Source organism: Sturnira hondurensis, unplaced genomic scaffold, assembly GCF_014824575.4.
Source record: "Sturnira hondurensis isolate 20B ecotype Veracruz unplaced genomic scaffold, ASM1482457v3 Scaffold0022566, whole genome shotgun sequence".
Taxonomy (NCBI): domain Eukaryota; kingdom Metazoa; phylum Chordata; class Mammalia; order Chiroptera; family Phyllostomidae; genus Sturnira; species Sturnira hondurensis.
In genome coordinates, this window is record NW_028095197.1 from 3508738 (window position 1) to 3528286 (window position 19549).

Sequence of the window (19549 nt, forward strand, 5' to 3'; positions counted from 1 at the left end):
CACATCTGAGACTCCATCAACCTGGCTCACACTATTTGCCCTGCCCTGGAGCAGAGTCTCCCCTGAGACTCTCTCCCACCCAACTTAGGGCCCATCTAAACTGTTAACGGTGATTGTTCCATATGAATGGTTAGTCTTGGCTCATGCTTCAAAACTTCCTAAATCAAATAAGCAACAGCTGGCCTCAGTGAGCTTGAAGTGCCCATACCTCTTTCTAAGTGACCCCAGGACTGGCACTAGCAGCAGCCATCTTAGATTCAGTTTGGCTTCACCAGGGAATCTCCAAGACCAGCACAAGTAGCAGCCATCTCAGATTGCTTTATAGCTCATCAATTAGTCTTAGCCAGAACACAGGTGGGAGCTGACCTTGGCTTACACCATCTGGGAAATCCCAGAGCCTGCACACCCAGTAGACAACTACAGACCACATCAGAGCACCACCACTCTGCCTCTGCACAGTTGATCCTCCACAGAAAAAGGAGGTTGGTGGTTGGTGGGCACAACCAGTCTTTGTAGCTGACTGGCTTGGGTAAGTTTCTCCCACTGACCTGCCAACAACAACCAAAGCTCAACTACAAAAGGGGGGTACACTCAGCCCACATGGAGGGTGTACCTCGAGTACCCAGCTTGGGTGATAGGAGAGGCTGTGCCACTGGACCCTACAGGGCACCTACTGTATTAGGCGACACTATGGAGACAGGGAGTCATAGAAGCTCTACATAATACATAGAAACAAATATAGGGAGGCTGACAAAACAAGAAGACAAAGAAATATGGCCCAAATGAAAGAACAGATCAAAACTCCAGAAAAAGAACTAAATAAAATGGAGATAAACAATTTGTCGGATGCAGAGTTCAAAACATTGGTTGTAAGGATGCTCAAGGAACTTAGTGAGGACCTCAATAGCATAAAAAAGATCCAGTGAGAAATGAAGGATACACTAATTGAAATAAAGAACAATTTACAGGGAAACGACAGGGAAATTACCTTGAAGATAGACAATACACATTTGTTGTTTTAGACCAGGGTGATGGAGTTTCAGCAAGAGCAAGCCATAATAATCTGTATGCATAAAAAAGATCCAGTGAGAAATGAAGGATACACTAATTGAAATAAAGAACAATTTACAGGGAAACGACAGTAGAGTGAATAAAACCAAGAGTCAAATCAATGATTTGGACCATAGGGAAGCAAAAACAACCAATCAGAACAAGAAGAAGAAAAAAATAATTAAAAAAACAACAACAAGGATCGTGTCAGCAACATGTGGGACAACTTCAAGCATTCCAACATTCACATCACAGGGGTGCCAGAAGAGAAAGAGCAAGAAATTGGAAATCAACTTGAAAAAAATAGTGAAAGAAAAATTCCCTAATTTGATGAATGAAATAGACATGCAAGTCTAGAAAGCACAGAGAGTCCCAAACAAGATGGGTACAAAGAGGCCCACACCAAGACACAGCATAATTAAAATGCCAAGGTTTGAAGATAAAGAGACAATCTTAAATAAATGCAGCAAGAGAAAGGCAGTTAGTTACCTATAGGGGAATCCCCGTAAGACTGTAGGCTGATTTCTCAAAAGAAACTTTGCTAGCTACAAGGGGTTGGCAAGAAATATTCAAAGTCATGAAAAGCAGGCACTTACAGCCAAGATCGCTGTACCTGGCAAAGCTATGATATCGAATCAAGGGTCAGATAAAGAGCTTCCCAGATAAGAAAAAACTAAAGGAATTCATCACCACCAAACCATTATTATATGAAATGTTAAAGGGACTTATTTAAGAAAAAGAAGATCAAAACTATGAACACTGAAATGGCAATAAATACATATCTATCAACAACTGAATCTAAAAAACAAACTAAGCAAATTAGAACAGAGACAGAATCATGAATATGGACAGGGTTTTGGTGGTTGCCAGATCAGAGGACAGTGTGGGGAATGGGTAAAGGGTGGAGAGAATTAAGAAGTATAAACAGGTAGGTACAAAATAACCATGGGTGTGGTGGATCCTGGTCAGCAGAGTCTGCCTGTTGTGGCTGATGGCGAGAATGAATGCACAGGCGACAACAATCCTGTGGAGAGAAAGGGAACGGCACGACTACTCTCTCAAGGGGACAGTACCTATGGATGCCTTGGCCACTCCCTCAAGAGGAGAACACCTTGACCTTTGCCTAGACAGGCTTTTATTGTTTTCCTGGGGTCTTACATCAGAGAAAGATTTATTATCCATTACATAGAATATTATTGTCTACATTTTGGGTACAATCAAGAAAATGAAAATAACATGCAGAGGGGGATGGCAATGAGCTGATTAGCTCTGTCCTTGGGAGAGCTCACACAGGCTTTGGAAATTACCTTGAAGATAGACAATACACATTTGTTGTTTTAGACCAGGGTGATGGAGTTTCAGCAAGAGCAAGCCATAATAATCTGTATGCATTTTCTAAGCCTGATTCCCATGAGAAAACTCGGTTTGAAGGTCTGGCTCCTTCGCTTCTGTAGGTTTTCCACACGGAGATGAGTCACATTTGCCAGACCAAAACAAACCAAAACATCCCCAAACCATAGGGATGTAAAATACAGTATAGAAAAAGGAGAAGCCAAAGAACTTAAACATGTGCCCTATGAACATGAACGATGGTGTGGAAATGGCCTGAGGAAATCAGGGAGTGCTAGGTGGGGGGGGGGGGGGGGGAAGGGGAAAAACGGAAACAACTGTAATAGCATAATCAATAAAAAATAATTTTTAGATGGTATTATAACATCCACAAAATGAAAGTGAAAATGCACACACTCACAATGACAAAAGGCAAGGATCAAGAAAAAATAAAAAATATATTTGAAGATGTGAAGCAGATTTTGAGGGACACTGACTTGGCAGGCCAAAGAAAGCTGGATCAAAGGCCGGTTGTGGGGAAAGCCAAGAAACCACCCAATTTTGTACCACAGAAATATCCAGGGAGGTGGGAGGGTGTCACGGGAAGAAAAGAGGGAAGGGTTTTCAGAAACATGTATGAAGGACACACGAACAAAATCAAAGAGGAGTAGGACCAAGGATGGGGAGTGGGGGATGGCTGGGGAGGAGGGGAGTGATGGCAGGAAAATGGAGACAACTGTACTTGAACAACAATCAAATAAAAAATCAAATAATTTCCAAAAAAAAAATAGCCAGAAGATCCCAGAACTGATGGAACCAGATGCTTCCAGAGGTGGAGGTAGGGTGAGGCTAAAAACAGAGTGTGTTTAAGAAGCACCAGGACTTGACATCTCCCTAATTCCATGTGGTTGTTAACTAAGTTTTCTTCAATCCCTGCAGAACATTGGAAGGAGTAAAGGAGAGAACATCTGGCAAGGAGGGACTAGCGTGAGGTGGGGAAGGGATACTGGAACAGGTGAGAAAGGGGAGGATCTTGAGAAAAAGAGAGATCAGATGAAAATGTTATAATGGATGTTGCAATTCTCCCTCCCTTACCTCCCAGCCTTCTTCCATTCCAATGGCTGTTTAGCTAACCTATTTTTGAAGGATAACCGCTAAATTGTGCAGGTCTGGGGGAGAATTTCAGACTCACAGTTTATGTAAATGACACCGGTGAAGCNATTGTTTTCCTGGGGTCTTACATCAGAGAAAGATTTATTATCCATTACATAGAATATTATTGTCTACATTTTGGGTACAATCAAGAAAATGAAAATAACATGCAGAGGGGGATGGCAATGAGCTGATTAGCTCTGTCCTTGGGAGAGCTCACACAGGCTTTGGAAATTACCTTGAAGATAGACAATACACATTTGTTGTTTTAGACCAGGGTGATGGAGTTTCAGCAAGAGCAAGCCATAACAATCTGTATGCATTTTCTAGGCCTGATTCCCATGAGAAAACTTGGTTTGAAGGTCTGGCTCCTTCGCTTCTGTAGGTTTTCCACACGGAGATGAGTCACATTTGCCAGACCAAAACAAACCAAAACACCCCCAAACCATAGGGATGTAAAATACAGTATAGAAAAAGGAGAAGCCAAAGAACTTACACACGTGCCCTATGAACATGAACGATGGTGTGGAAATGGCCTGAGGAAATCAGGGAGTGCTGGGGGGCGGGGCAAAGGGGGAAAATGGAAACAACTGTAATAGCATAATCAATAAAAAATAATTTTAGATGGTATTATAACATCCACAAAATGAAAGTGAAAATGCACACACTCACAATGACAAAAGGCAAGGATCAAGAAAAAATAAAAAATATATTTGAAGATATGAAGCAGATTTTGAGGGACACTGACTTGGCAGGCCAAAGAAAGCTGGATCAAAGGCCAGTTGTGGGGAAAGCCAAGAAACCACCCAATTTTGTACCACAGAAATATCCAGGGAGGTGGGAGGGTGTCACGGGAAGAAAAGAGGGAAGGGTTTTCAGAAACATGTACAAAGGACACACGAACAAAACCACAGAAGAGTAGGACCAAGGGTGGGGAGTGGGGGATGGCTGGGGTGGTGGGGAGTGGTGGCAGGAAAATGGACACAACTGTACTTGAACAACAATCAAACAAAAAATCAAATAATTTCCAAAAAAAGAAATAGCCAGAAGATCCCAGAACTGATAGAACCAGATGCTTCCAGAGGTGGAGGTAGGGTGAGGCTAAAAACAGAGCGTGTTTAAGAAGCACTAGGACTTGACATCTCCCTAATTCCATGTGGTTGTTAACTAAGTTTTCTTCAATCCCTGAACATTGGAACAAGTAAAGGAGAGAACATCTGGCAAGGAGGGACTAGTGTGAGGTGGGGAAGGGATACTGGAACAGGTGAGAAAGGGGAGTATCTTGAGAAAAAGAGAGATCAGATGAAAATGTTATAATGGATGTTGCAATTCTCCCTCCCTTACCTCCCAGCCTTCTTCCACTCCAATGGCTGTTTAGCTAACCTATTTTTGAAGGATAACCGCTAAATTGCACAGGTCTGGGGGAGAATTTCAGACTCACAGTTTATGTAAGTGACACTGGTGAAGCTGTGCAGTGCCCAGCTTTCACAGCCATACTCGAAAGCTCTCAATCAGAAGGGCTTTCTCTGAGAAATTGAACCAGCCCAAGACACAAGCCCCAAACTTAATGACGTCATAGATTTGTCAACTGAATAGCTCAGCTAAGTCTCCTAAGAGTGAAGGTGACATTTGACAAGCCCATATTAGGGACACAGAGCCTTAGATCTACTCTTTGAAACTCCAAGCTAAATATGAACTTTTAGCCAAAAATCACTTGACTGATGAAGTCTCTAACATGAAAAACAGAGACCGAAATAATTAGAAAAAAAACTTAGAGGAGATAAAGTCTGCAGGGAGAAATGAAAATACCTTTAATGTTATCTAAAATATAAGAAGATAATGCAAATGTGGAAAATAAACAGTATTTTGTTATGGTAAGGAACATCTATGGAACAAAAGAGATCTTTTGGAAATTAAAAAATGGGCTAGCAAAAAATGAAAACTTGATACAAAGTTTAGGAGATAAAGCTGAAAAATTCTCCCAGTAAACAAAGGAAAAATAATTTTTAATTTTAAAATCTTTTGGAAAAAAATTTTAGATTTTATTTATTTATATTTAGAGGGGAAGGAAAGGAGAGAGGGAGAGAAATATCAATGTGTGGTTGCCTCTTCTACATCCCCCGCTGGGAACTGGCCTGCAACGCAGGCATGTGCCCTGACTGAGAATCAAACCACGATCCTTTGCTTCACAGGCCTGTGCTCAATCCACTGAGCTATACCAGCCAGGGGTGAAAATATTTTTTAAATTAAGGATCAGTTCAAGAAATCCGACATCTGAATAGTAATATTTTTAGAAGTTGATAACAAAGGAAAAGGAGGAGGATACAATAAAAAACAATTTAAGAAAATTCTCAAGAACTAAAAGATGTGATTTTCACATTTAAAGGGTCCACTTAATGCCCAGCAAAATGATGGAAATAAATAAAATAGATTTATACTTCAGTACATCATCATGAAATTTTAGTACTTTAGGATCCTATCTGACTATTAACCCATAAAGTTTAAAATACATAAAGATAAAAATACATACATAGGTGACCCCTCAAAATTTTGAACAAAAATAACCTTAGATCAAGAAGGAATTTTAATTTGGAGGCAAAAACAAATGCAGAAAATTGTATGAGCTAGATAAACTTTTGCAAGCCTAGTAAGGGGAAAAAATTGACAAGATTAGTAATCACAAAGGAGAAATAACCACAAATATAAGACTTTTTAAAATCGTAAGTGGAAAAATACTTAATATGTCTGAGTGTTCTACAACAATTTTTATTAATGTGAAATATGTTCATAATCTATTTTGAAGCTAAAAATAGAATATAAAACAATATGTATAGTGAGGACCCACCTTTAATAAAATGAAAGTGTATGTGTATATTCATGGAAAAATAAATAAAGGTCTTGAACACACTTAAACAAAGGTCTTTTTTCAGCCTAGAATTATAGGTAACATTTATATTTTTGCTTATAAGTATAGGCAATTTTTTACATTGTCTTTATAACAAATATTCATAAAATATATGGAGGTAAAATTTAATAAACATTAAAAAAGAACTTATGTAACTGAACAGTAACTATTCAGTGCAATATTTAAGGGAAGACAATTTTAAATTTCCAATTTACTTTGAAGTTTCCATACTAATTTGTTTTTTAATTTATTATTATTATTATTATTACTTAGATAGAAGGGTAGAGAGAGAGAAGGTGAGGGAGAGAAACACCAATGTGAGAGAGAAACATTAATTGGTTGCCTCTTGTATGTACCCCAGCTGAGGACCGGACCCTCAACCCAGGCATATGACCCTGACAGGGAATTGAACCAGGGACCTTTCGCTTTGCAGGCTGATGCCCAACCGACTTAGCCACACAGGTCAGGGACCGACATGTTTTATTTTGCAGCAACATATTTTTTGCAGTGCTTCACATTACTCATGTTGCTGGAACTATGGTAATGTAGCATAGTAAAAATCATTTTCTCCTTCAGTGAGATAAAGCCATTAAAGACAGGCATTTGGCTATTAATTTCTTTCTTAAAGAAAACTTTTAGAGACTTCCAGCCAAGATGGAGACATAGGTAGAAACCCTTCACTTCCTCGCACAACCAAAAAGAAAATAACAATCTAAAATCAATAAACTACCCGAAGCACCAGAAAATCAAACTGCATGGAACTCCAACAACCAAGGAATTAAAGAATAAGTCAACCACAACAACCAGACTAGTAAGGTGGTGTACCGCATGGGCCAGGTGGCTCAGAAAAGCCACAGTGAGGCACTGGAGCACAGGGGCAGGGCTGGCTGAAGGTGAAACTGAGACAGAGCTCACTGTGGACTAGATGGGGGTTGCCATAAGTGGAAGAATCTCCCGGTCTCCCACAAGAGTCCAGTGGGGAGTGCAAGAGCCGAGCGGGCCAGCTGCACTGCTCCCTCTCTGTCCCCTCCCCCACAGGTGGGGCTGCAGCTCAGGGGCAAAGAGTGTTGCCCTGCCAGGGTGAATACTAAGGCCCCACCCCCTTACAACTTATCCGGTGCTCCAAGACAAAGAAATATGACCCAAAGGAAAGAAGAGAGCAAAACTTCAAAAAGAGAACTAAGCTATGAGGAGATAGCCCACTTATCTGATGGAGAATTTAAAGCCCTGGTAATCAAAATGCTCACATTTGAATGAGCTTGGTCAAAAAATGAAAAAACAAATGAAAGATATCCAAAATGAAATAAGGCAAAATATTCAGGGAACCAATACTGACAGGAAGGAAACCAGAACTCAAAGCAATGATTTGGAACAAAAGGCAAAAATAAACATCCAACCCCAACAGAATGAAGAAACAAGAGTTAAAAAAAGTGAAGAGAGACTTATAAACATCTGGGACAACCTGAAACATTCCAATGTCTGAATTATAGGAGTGCCAGAAAGAGAAGAACAACAGCAAGAAATTGAAAACTTATTTGAACAAATAATGAAGGAAAAATTCTCCAGTCTGGTGAAGGAAATAGACTTCCAGGAAGCCCAGGAATCCCAGAGAGTTTAAAGAAGTTGGACCCAAAGAGGAACACACCAAGGCATATCATCATTAAGTTACCGAAGATTAAAAATAAGAAGAGAATCTTAAAAGAAGCAAGAGTAACGAAGACAGTTACCCAGAAAGGAGTTCCCATAAGACTATCAGCCCATTTTTTTCAAAAAAAACCTTGTGGGCAAGAAGGCCTGGAAAGAAGTATTTGAAGTCATGAAAGGCAAGGACCACATCCAAGATTACTCTATCCAGCAAAACTTTCATTTAGAATAAGGGCAGATAAAGTGCTTCCCAAATAAGGTCACATTAAAGGAGTTCATCATCACCAAGCCTTTACTATATGAAATGTTAAAGGGACTTATCTAAAAAAAGGAAGATCAAAACTATGAACAGTATAATGACAACAAACTCACAACTATCAACAAATGAACTTAAAAGAAAATAAAAACAATAAAAACAAAAACTAAGCAAACAACTAGAACAGGAACAGAATCAGAGAAATGGACATCACATGGAAGGATTTCAGTGGTGAGTGGGAAGGGAGGAATGGGGGTAAAAGGAACAGGGAAGAAGAAGCATAATTAGAAGGCATAAAGTAGATGGGGATAAAAATGGCATAGAGATAAAAATGGTATAGGAAACAGTGTACCCAAAGAACTTATATGTACAACCCGTGTACATGAACTAAGGGGTAGGGGAATGCTGAAGGGTTGGGGCGGGGGCAGGACAGAGGGTGGATAAAGGTGGGGGGATTGGGAAAACTTAATAGCATAATCCATAAAAAGACTTTTTAAAAAAAGGTAAAAAAGAAAACTTTTATTATGGAAAAATTAAACACACAAAAGTATAATAGTATAATGGACTCATTCATCACCATCTCCTACAATTATCAACAAATCTTATTCCTTCTACCCATTTATCGTCAGCCCCACAGGATGATTTTGAAGCAAATACTAAGCATCATATCTTCCCACTTATAAATATTTCAGCATGGATCTCATAAAAAAATAAAGATTGTTGCTTTTTAAAAGGTTACTACAATATTATACTACCAAACAATTTCATTTCTTAACATCAAATATTTAGTCAGTGTTTAAATTTGCTCAGTAGTTTCAAATTGTTTATACTGTATTGCAATTAGGATCTAAACTTTATCTCATTCATAAACTTTTTTTTAGTATTTCTTTATCCTTCATTTTCTTTTCCAATTCATTAATGTCATATTTTATCTGTAGCTGTTGGTATGTCCACTAGACTCACTTCCCCTGAGACAGAAGTTGAAGAGTTTCAATGCTGCCCTGGCTGTGTGGCCCAGCGGATTGAGTGTTGGCCTGGGAACCAAAGGGTCGCCAGTGAGATTCCCAGGCTAGGGCACATGCCTGGGTTGCAGGCCATGTCCCCAGAAAGGGGCACGCAAGAGGCAACCACACATTGATGTTCCTCTCTTTCTCTCTCCCTCCCCCTCTCTAAAAATAAATAAATAAATAAAATGTTTTAAGAATAGTTTCAATATCTATGCATTAGACAATTTATTAATGGAATATAGGAAATCTACATACATATTAATCTATTTTTAGTAAAAAGGAATTCACTTGGTAGGTGTAGGAAACTCATTGAAAATCATTTTTATTGGAATTTTGATAAGATTTTTTATAAAGAAAACTATGTTGTAAATTATGCTACATGCATGTATTGTTATTAAAGGGATATCTGAGAGCTAATATCTTAGATTTGGTGAATCACTCTCCTTTATTTTCTTCTGATTCAGTCTTTATTCTCAATCTTTCACTGGGTCTTCCTCCTCTACCTGATTTCTAAATGTTGGGGTTCCTCAAGACTCAATTTTGAGTCCACTTCCCCCTTGACACCATCTTCTTATGAGATCTCAGAATCCATGGTTCCAAATGACATCTTTGTTGATAAACTTGACTAAAAAATACTCTCAGGTAACAAATGCAAACAAAACAAAACAAAGCAACCAAAAATCAAAGTAAAAAGAAAAATGATACACTGGCTTTAAAAATACAACTTAAGTCACAAACAGTTAATATACAGAGATTCTTAAAAGTAAAAAGGAAAATAAACTATAAGCCTGTAAAAATGGGCTAGACATGAGAGCAGACATACCAGACAGAATATGCAAATTATCCTTTTAAAAAATGTTCCACCTCACCTAGATAAGAAGAGAATGCAAATTAGAACTCCACTGAGATATCATTTAACAATTTGGGAAACTTTCAAAACTTCAACCATGTTTATTGACGAGGCTGTGAAAAAGTGAGCACTTTCACATGTCACTGGTGGAAGTATGGAAAAGGAACAAACTTAATACAGGCGATTTTGGCAATAGCAAAATTACATATGAGTGTATACTTAGACAAAACTACATACATATACACCCAAATTCTGCTGAGAAAAATTTAGTCCTAAGATCATAAGCAAAACTATAAAAAGGTGTATACACATAGGTATTCACGGTAGTATCATTTATAATGGTAAAACCCTGAACACAATCTGATTGTCCCCCAATAGAGAATAGGTTGAATAAGTTATGGTACATTCACTCAGTGAAGGAAGAAATTAACTTTTTAAACAGTCAATCCATACAAGGAATAGAAAGATATATAATACATATACATGTTATTACTTTCACATAAAATTATGAAAATAGATGTTTCTTGAAATTATGTATTCTGTATTTAATTTTCTGTTCCTTAAATGCACTTATTTAAACAAAACAACAGAACTAGTTAACAGTAATGATTAGTAATAATGGATCGTAGGAACAACTCATTGGAAATGTGTGTGAGCCCTGACCAGTGTGACTCAGTTGGCTGGGCACAGTCCTGCAAATCGAAAGGTCCATGGTTTGATTACTGCTCAGGGCACATGCCTCGGTTTCAAGTGTAGCCCCTGGTCAGGACATGTATGAGAGGCAACCAATTGATGCTTCTCTCTTGTGTTGATGTTTCTTTCCTCTCTCTCTCTCTCTCTTCTCCTCTAAAAATTAAAAAAAAATCTTTAAATAATATATATGTGAAAAAAAAAAATAAAAAAAATTAAATAATATATATGTGAGAAGACTATATTTATAATGTTGTTGTATTATGAACATTATAGAGAAGATAGTCATACATTATTCCCTAGTACAGAAGTTTAATTTTTTAATAACTTTACGGGATTATTGAGTATTCTTAAGGTGCATAAAGGTAAAATTTTTAAGAGAGAGAATGTGAATACAATTGAACTAACTCAACTGATACTGCCTATACTTAATAAAAAATATGTTTCTGTTACATGATACAGTAGGATATTTTTATGTTTTGTATTTCCTTTTCTGAAAACATTTCTCTGAATTGCCTGCAGCCTTTAGGTGATGCCTGCACTGACCAGCAGTGCCTGTGGCATCATGGATGAGACATGAGACAAATTCACATGGACTACTGAGTCCTGTGGAGGAAAAGGACTGGCAAGGCTACTCCCTCAAGAAGGGAGAGCCTCAGAATGGCCTCGTCACCCTCTCAAGGGGAGAGTGGATAGGAGCAGCCGGGCAACTCTCTCCAAGGGAGACAGAGCTGCTGCAGAGGCCGGACAACTCTCTCACCAGGGCAGAGAGAGCACCCCGACGTTTGCCTAGTCAGGCTTTTGTTGAGATTTTTGCACAGGAGTTCAAGTATAGTTTATTAATCATTGTCAAGCAGTAAACAGTAGATCATATACAAAGAACCATTAGGGTTTCTTCTGAATCAGGGCCTGTCAGCTAAAAGGCTACAGAACTTTGGGAACATAAACTCTTCTGCTCAGGCCCTTATCATCTAACTAAAAGCATTCTTAAACAAAGCAGGTCTCACAGGGTTTCACATATTCCTTCTCAGGCCTAATTACCCAGGGAGCCCGCCATTCCCAGCACAAGGATTGCAACGCCTTCCCGATCATAGGTTTTTAGGCTTAAGTGGATTAGAGCCAGGAAGCACTTCTCCCAGAGGACATGGGGACTCAGACTTCATCACAGCTGGCAGGCGAGGGTCCATCACTCCCTCTTCCTCGCAGCCTCCTCCCCTCAGTCCTTCCATGATGGCCTCCCAAGTGATCCTGTCTGGCCTAGGTTGCCCCTCCTCTAAGAGGTCTCACCTGTCTCTGACCATCCGACCATACCTTGGGGGCACGGAGATGAAGCAGGGGCAGCATTTGCTGCCAGAGACAAGCCTCGTCTCCTCAGTGGCTCACATACTAAAGATGGCTCACAGCTTTAGACACGGGAGACGGTTTACAATTCCTGAAACCAGGCAGGGCGCACCCCAACATTCAGGGACACACTTAATTTCCTTTATGCAGTGGTAAAACTAAACACAGGCAAATTATAAAAGCTGTTCTGGTGCTTATTTATACACATGACAGAATCAGACCTTTATTTATTTTTAAAAACAATTTTATTGTATTTTACCCATTCCCATTTAGTCCCCTTAGATACCCTTCCATGTCCCACAATCACCACACTGCTGTCCATGTCCATGAGTCCTTTTTCCTCAGCCCCCTGACTCTAACCTCCCCACCCACCCTTAACTGTCCTCCTGCTCTGTATCTATGAGTCTGTTTCCATTTTCACTTGTTAGTTCCGTTTGTTCATTAGATTCCACATAGGAGTGAGAGTACATGGTACTTGTCTTTCTCTGATTGGCTTATTTCACTTAGCATAATGTTCTCCAGGTCCATCCATACTGTCACAAAGGGTAACACTTTCTTTTTTACAGCTGAGTAGTATTTCATTGTGTAAATGGTCCATAGGTGTTTTATCCACTCAACTATTGATGGGCACTTCAGCTGCTTACATATCTTGACAATTATAAATAATGCTGCAGTGAGCACAGAGGTGCTTATGTTCTTTTGAATTAGTGTTTTAGCTTCCTTTAGATACATTCCCAGAAGTGGGATAGTTAGGTCCAAAGGCAGATCCATTTTTAATTTTTTTGACATATCTGCTTTCCAGTAACTACCCAATGTGCATTCCCACCAACAGTGCAAGAGTTCCTTCCCTCTTCTCCACATCCTCACTAACACTTTTTGTTGATTTATTGATGATAGCCATTCTAACAGGTATGAGATATCTCACTGTGGTTTTAATTTGCATTTCTCTGATTACTGACGTTGAGCATCTTTTCATATGTCTATTGGCTAACTGTCGTCCTCTTTGGAGAAGTGTTTATTCAGGTTCTTTGCCCATTTTGTATAACTGGTGCTGAGTTTTGTAAGTTCTTTATAAATGTTGGGTATTAACCCCTTATCAGATGTATCAACAAATATGTTCTCCCATTCTGTGGGTTATTTTGTGGATGTTTTCCTTTGCTGTACAAAAACTTTTTACTTTGATGTAGTCCCATTTTTTAAATTTTTTCTTTAGCACTTCTGCTTTTATCTAACCCTTGTTATATTTGTTCCTGACATCAAACTAAATTTCCTCTCAACACAGTGTTTAAGCATGATGAAATACTTATGATTTTATAAGTCAAGATTTAGACTAAGAATTCATTTCAGCTCTCCAAAAATGCCCAACAACTCTGTAACTACTGATTTTTCAGGTGGACCAACTATTTGTTAATCAGTTCCTTTGCATTTATTCATTCATCATGTAGATGTAGTGTATCTAATGTCTACCCTGCCCATCGTTCTTCAACACTATCAAGCATATAGGATGAGGATAAGTTAAATAAGTTAACCTGTTTCTCAGAAAAAAAGTTTTTTACAGAAAATTAGAAATAGTAAAATAAGTTTGAATTTCAAATAAATTATCCTTTTAGTGAAGAAATTAATAAAATCTTATTTCACTCAACTGCTTTGTTCTGGTAATTTCTTTCTTTTCAAAAATTAGTGGGGGTTTCTGTACCCATTTTTGTCACAATCTACACATAATACTGAATAACTCAGATGCAATCAGTTAATTCTTTTCTAGATTTCTTGTGGCTTCTGTAAAGATTACCAAATGGTTTTGGAGAAAGAATGTAAATTTCTATCTCATTGTGATTCTTTTCCACATTCTCACCCTCAGTGTGTAATATTTAGTGAGCACCTATTATACTATATGGCGAATGTTGGGAACAAGAAAAATAGTCTCAGTCCCAAGGAGGCTGCGTCCCTAGCAAACATCCTGTAAGTTGATTGCCATCTGTTTAGTTTCAAAATTTTCCTTTCAGTTGAGTCAGACCCCACCCTGTTCCCTCTCGAGGGCTCTGTAAGCCAATAGCTAACCGCCACATCTGCTTCTGTGCGACGCTTGCTTGCCTCTATATAAGGACTTAGCTGTAAGCGCTAGGCGCGGCTCTTGTTTGCAGCCCCTGTGGGCACCCTGTCTCCGGACACTTTGAGAGTTCACCCCTGCGCAGGTCAAACTTGGCCAATAAAGTAACATCTTTGAAACCCTGAAAGTCTCCGACATTTGTTCTTGAGGTTGGCGGATGCAACAGCCAACACTGCCCTAAATGCTGCAGATACAAGTTTAATCAAAACAGGCAAAGTTCCTTCCCTTAGGGAAACACATTATCATGTAAGAAATGTAAAGATGTGTTTTGGGGTTTTTTTTGAAACCTACTTTATTGAAGTTTGGCTTGCAAACAATAAAATGCACATTGTGTTTATTTCAATGCATTTTACACATACATCCACCCGTATAACTAATGATCACCATAATCAAGATACAGAACATTTCCATTACCTCAGATCACCTAGCCCTATTCCAGTTCATAATTTCCTGACACTCCTCTCCCACTCCCCCACCCCACCCATCTCTGCAGTCACTGATGTTTTATATCACTGTGGTTTAGATTTGTGGTTTTAGTTTCACATATATGTAATCATACTCTCTTGCTCGGTCTGACTTCCTTTGCTCAACATTATTTTGAGATCCATGTTTTTATACGTCAAGTCGTTCATCCCTCTTTGCTTATAATTACTATTAATTAAATCATATGGCTATGCCCTGAGTTCTTTATGCATTCACCACTCAATGAACATTTGGGTTCCAGTTTTTGATCATTACAAATAAAGCTATGAAAATTAATGTACAAACATGTATTTTTATTCCTAAGTAAATAGGAATGGAATTGCTGGATCATATAAATGTATGATAAACTTTGCAGTAAAAGACAAATTTTCCCGATGTAGTTTTAAGCATTTTGCATCACCATCAGCAAGAGGTCCAGTTGCTTGACGTCCTAATCAAGATTTGGTTAAATCCTCTTAAATTTTAATGGGTATGTGGTGGTAAAGATGTGTTTCTTACTAGTGTACTTATGTTATCCCACTTTAAAGCTCATTATTTTACTAGTAATTTTTTTTCTCTAAAACATGTATGAGTTTGAAAAGAAAATGGCGGGCTGGACCCTGAAGGTATTTTGTTTCTATTTTCCATCACAAAACCCCCAGCCACCCTCCTGAAAACTTAAATCTGGTGTCACGCAGCTCTAGCTCGGTAGACGTCTAGAAGCTGGGCTCTTCACTTAAAACCGCAATGGTTTTATACTTCCACTATAACCTCGATCCCTCACGTCACCTTTCCAAAGAATTTCCCAGGCCTCCGCGCGTGGCTAGACGGACTCGGCGGCACTAGGCTCCGCCTCTTACCAGGATTTGCCCGCTACCCCGGGACCCCGTCCGAGGCCGGAGAAGAAAGGTGTCTTCCGGTCTCGCGATTAGCTCTGCTCCCGCGAGAAAAAAAGACGGCCACACTCGACCGACTGGTGGCGGTGGTGAGGGAAGGGGAGTGGCCGAAGATCGTGGTGTTCCTGAGAGTGTAGGAGAGGGGGCGGGGTCGCGCGCACCGGGCGTACGCATGCGCGAACACAGCCGGTCGGGCTGAGCACGGAGGGTAGGGGGCGGTGGCGGCTGCGGCGGCGGCAGAAGAGGAGGCATCGTGATTTCCGCGATCTGGGCGGTGCGTGGCCCCGCGGGTGGCCGTTGCAGTAGTAGGTACGGTTCACCCGTGAGGAGCCTTTGAGACTTCCTGTCTCGCTTGTTTGAGCGCTTCAGACCCTGCTTGTGTGGCAAACCTTGGGGACGGCAGGTCACCCTGCGGCCCCGGCCCTCCCGCCGCATTTCAGGTAGGAGCTTCGGGTGCCCGGGTGCCCGTTACCCACGGAGGCCTCAGGCTTCAGGCTTGACCGGTGTTCCGGGGCAGAGACCCGGCACCAGGCATGCCCGCCCTCTCGCGCGACAATAGCTCTGTCCTTGCTTTCGCGCTCTGTGGGGCCCGGCCGAGCTGACCTGTAGCGGGGGGCGGGGCGGGTTCCCGCCTCAGGTGCGGTCCCTCTGTGGGCCTACAGGGTGGGACCCCACCGTGTGCTCCCTCGCGCGACGCTTCTCGGCGAGGCTACCTGGTGCCGTCGGCCAGGTAGAGGTTGCCCCAGCCAGCTCCTGGCGGGCGAGGAACCACCTTGACTTGAAATGTTGCGAGAGGGGATCCTGTAGCACGCCTTGGTCACTTGCGGCCTGTGTTGAAAGTTGGAAGCTCTAGAGTTGGTTTTGTTTGGGCCGGTGGTAGGATGAATGGTTTATGATTTTTCTCCTTAAATAGCAAGAGGGCAAACTCTTTATGAGCTCTGGTAGGTGGCTGGCTATTAGTAAATGAGCAGCAGTAGTGTTAATTATTGTGAGATTTAATTGCGTTCAGGTATGTTTTTCCAGTACCAGCCCCAAACTCAGAAGAGCTCTGCTTTAACAGTGTAGTAATATTTTCATTCAGTTCTTAAATCCATAGGGTTGCAAATATGCTGGCCATGAAAGCTACATCCTCTCTTTTAAATCAGTATTAATTTTGTAGGCATAATGGTTATGAAAGCTTCTGTAGAAGATGATGATTCGGGATGGGAGCTCAGTATACCAGAAAAGATGGAAAAAAGCAATACGAACTGGGTCGACATAACTCAAGATTTTGAAGAAGCTTGTCGAGGTGAGTTTGAATTTTTGGATTAAAAGTTCAGAATCTGGGAAAGAGTAAAATAAAATCTTGATTGTGATTTCTGCATTGTCTCAATAAATCAAATCAGTAGGTAAGTGTGGTTGATTTAAGTTTGTTAACCGCATTTATTCACTCTCTATCCTCTACTTTTAATTTTCATTTAAAACATACACACACACACACAGTGATGTGTGTATATATGTATACACGTATCATTAAATACCGATGCTGAGGCAATTTTTTAATTAAAATATTATAACTTTTAAAGTAAAGGTTAGAGAATATATAGCAATAATTTTGAACTGTGGAAACAGGGATTATGTGGACCTAAAGATAGTAGTAATGGTGTCTCTTTGAAGTTTGAAAATGATCAGATTATATCATTCCCTGTTTAAGATCCTTCAGTGGCTTCCTGCTGCATATAGAATGAATTCCAACTTCTTCCCCATGGCCTTTATGATCTGGTGCCTGCCAGCCACTTTTAATGGAGTTCTTTTTTTAATCCTTACTCAAGGACATTCTTACTGATTTTAGAGAGAGGGGCAGGGAGGGAGAAAGAGAGGGAGAGACACATTGACCGACTGGCTACTTCTCGTCCGTCCCCTGACCAGGGTTGGAACTGCAGCCCAGGCATGCACCCTGACCTGCAATCTAACCTACAGCCTTTTGGTCTACTGGATGATGCTCCAGCCAAGTGAACCACATTAGCCAGGACTGCCCCACTGAGCGCATTATGTTAGTTATAAGTCCTGCTTATTTCATTAAACACTCAAAGGTGGTCCCCCTTCTTTTGCATGTATTGTTTTATGTATCTTAAATTACTTTGCCCTCAGTTCTTCACATAGCTTGCTCCTTCCTGACCACTTAAATGTTACCTCTCCAGTGAGGACTTGTCAAAATCACCCATCTAAGCAAATTCACTCCTTTCTTTTCTATCCAACTCTAGCTCAGTTGAGTCGCCCTGTTTTATTCACTTCATAGCACTTATCTAGTGTTAGACATCATCATTTTCAGTTAATTGTTTATTGTCAGCCTCACCCACTGTGATAAAAGCTCTGTGAGTGTAGAGATCTTGTCAGTAACCCTAGCACACAGAACATTTCCTGGCATGTAGTAAGTTTGATAAATGTTTGGGCATAAATGGAGAAATTAGCGTATTTGTTGTTTGAGGGGAAGGAGCCTTACCAAGGTGGGAGATTTAAGATACCAGAAAGTAACAAAGATAGAATGAACATTGAACATTGAGAGGATTGGATCAAAAACACGGTAGAAAAATTAGCTCAGAGCGGAGAACAATAGGGACAGACTGAAACGAGGAAGTAAGGTTGGGATGGTAAAGGTATACGTATGTCTCAAAGTGGATGGAGAGGAATGGTGGAGGAATTCACACCTTGATGGCTTCTATATTAGTGAACAAGAAGGTTAGGTCTTCGGTGATGTCAGGTGGCGTGTGTTTAGAACAGTGAGTGCTCTTAAGGAGAGGAATGAAGACTTAGAGCATCTGCAGGCGGAAAGGGAGGCATTTGAATTATAAGCAGAATGATAAATCATGTGCTTACCCTTTGACTGTTTTAAAATGCATGTCCAATTAAAGTGTGCCTAGGAGAGAGAGTGGAAAGAGCATAAGACTGGGAGTTGAGTGACTGCCCATATATGTCTACCTAAGGGAGAGAGAGAACTTTTAAGTTACAGTGTAGTTTTGGTGCCTGCAGATCTTAGGCTGTTAAGTGGATCAGGCCTATCATCTTGCACTGATTTTAAGTGACCCGTATTAGAGGGCTGTCATTATGAATCTAAAAGGGAAAGGTTTTATGAAGTACATGTGGCTTAAGTTGGACCTTAAAGAAGTGATTGAGTTTCTCTAAGTGAATGTAAGGGAATTATTCTAGACTGACATGAAACATTAGAGCCAGATGAAGCTTTTGAGGAGCAGTGAATAATTCTGCTTCTTCGTGGAAGGAACTTGGAGTAGGAGATATGAGTTAATCCTGCTTTCCTGTGGACTGAGCGGAGGTAGTATGTCATTTTGTTGCCAACATTAAACCATCCGATTAACTCTTCCATAATGAGCTCTTACACTCTCTCAGGTGGCACAAATGTGATGTATATACATCTTGAAACCAAAACGTTGACATAGAATTAATCTTCCTTTGCATGCAGATTAGGACTAAAGGCTGTTGGCAGGTCTTGAGCCTGTGATATTAATAATAATTAATAATTGATAATAATTAATTAATTTTGTTTTCCCCTTTTGAAATAATCAGATTTATTGCCTGGATTATAGTTTAGACTTCTGTTCTAGAAACTTTCTGGAAACTAAATTTAAAACAGACATCATTACATCCTTTTTCTTTAACTATTGTAGTGTTTTCTCATGTTTGGTGACAGTATGATGGCATTTGGCTAGACTTTGGTGGATTTTTTTCCTTTTTTGTGCAGTAAAATTATCTGCATATGGATGGCAATGTTTTCCATGTACATTTTTAGCTATTCTTTTAGAGACTTTTCAAAATTCTTTGGATCAGATTCTGACTTTCATCATTTCTTTTCTATTAGGCACATG

The 19549-nt window shown here is 40.0% G+C and overlaps 1 protein-coding gene across 4 annotated transcripts in view; it reads left to right on the top strand.

The window, feature by feature from the left end:
- Nucleotides 1–15870: 15870 nt before the first annotated feature.
- The window catches only part of NAA35 (N-alpha-acetyltransferase 35, NatC auxiliary subunit), a 60021-nt gene continuing 56342 nt past the window's right edge, over nucleotides 15871–19549 (top strand). For 2 of the 4 annotated variants that reach the window (XM_037036160.1, XM_037036161.1), the window contains exons 1-2: nucleotides 15871–16129; nucleotides 16849–16977. In XM_037036160.1, the coding sequence (XP_036892055.1) occupies nucleotides 16854–16977 (124 nt within the window). In that variant the 5' untranslated portion in view covers nucleotides 15871–16129; nucleotides 16849–16853. The remainder of the gene's footprint in view (nucleotides 16130–16848; nucleotides 16978–19549) is intronic. The other 2 variants (XM_037036158.1, XM_037036159.1) reach the window with 2 other exon arrangements.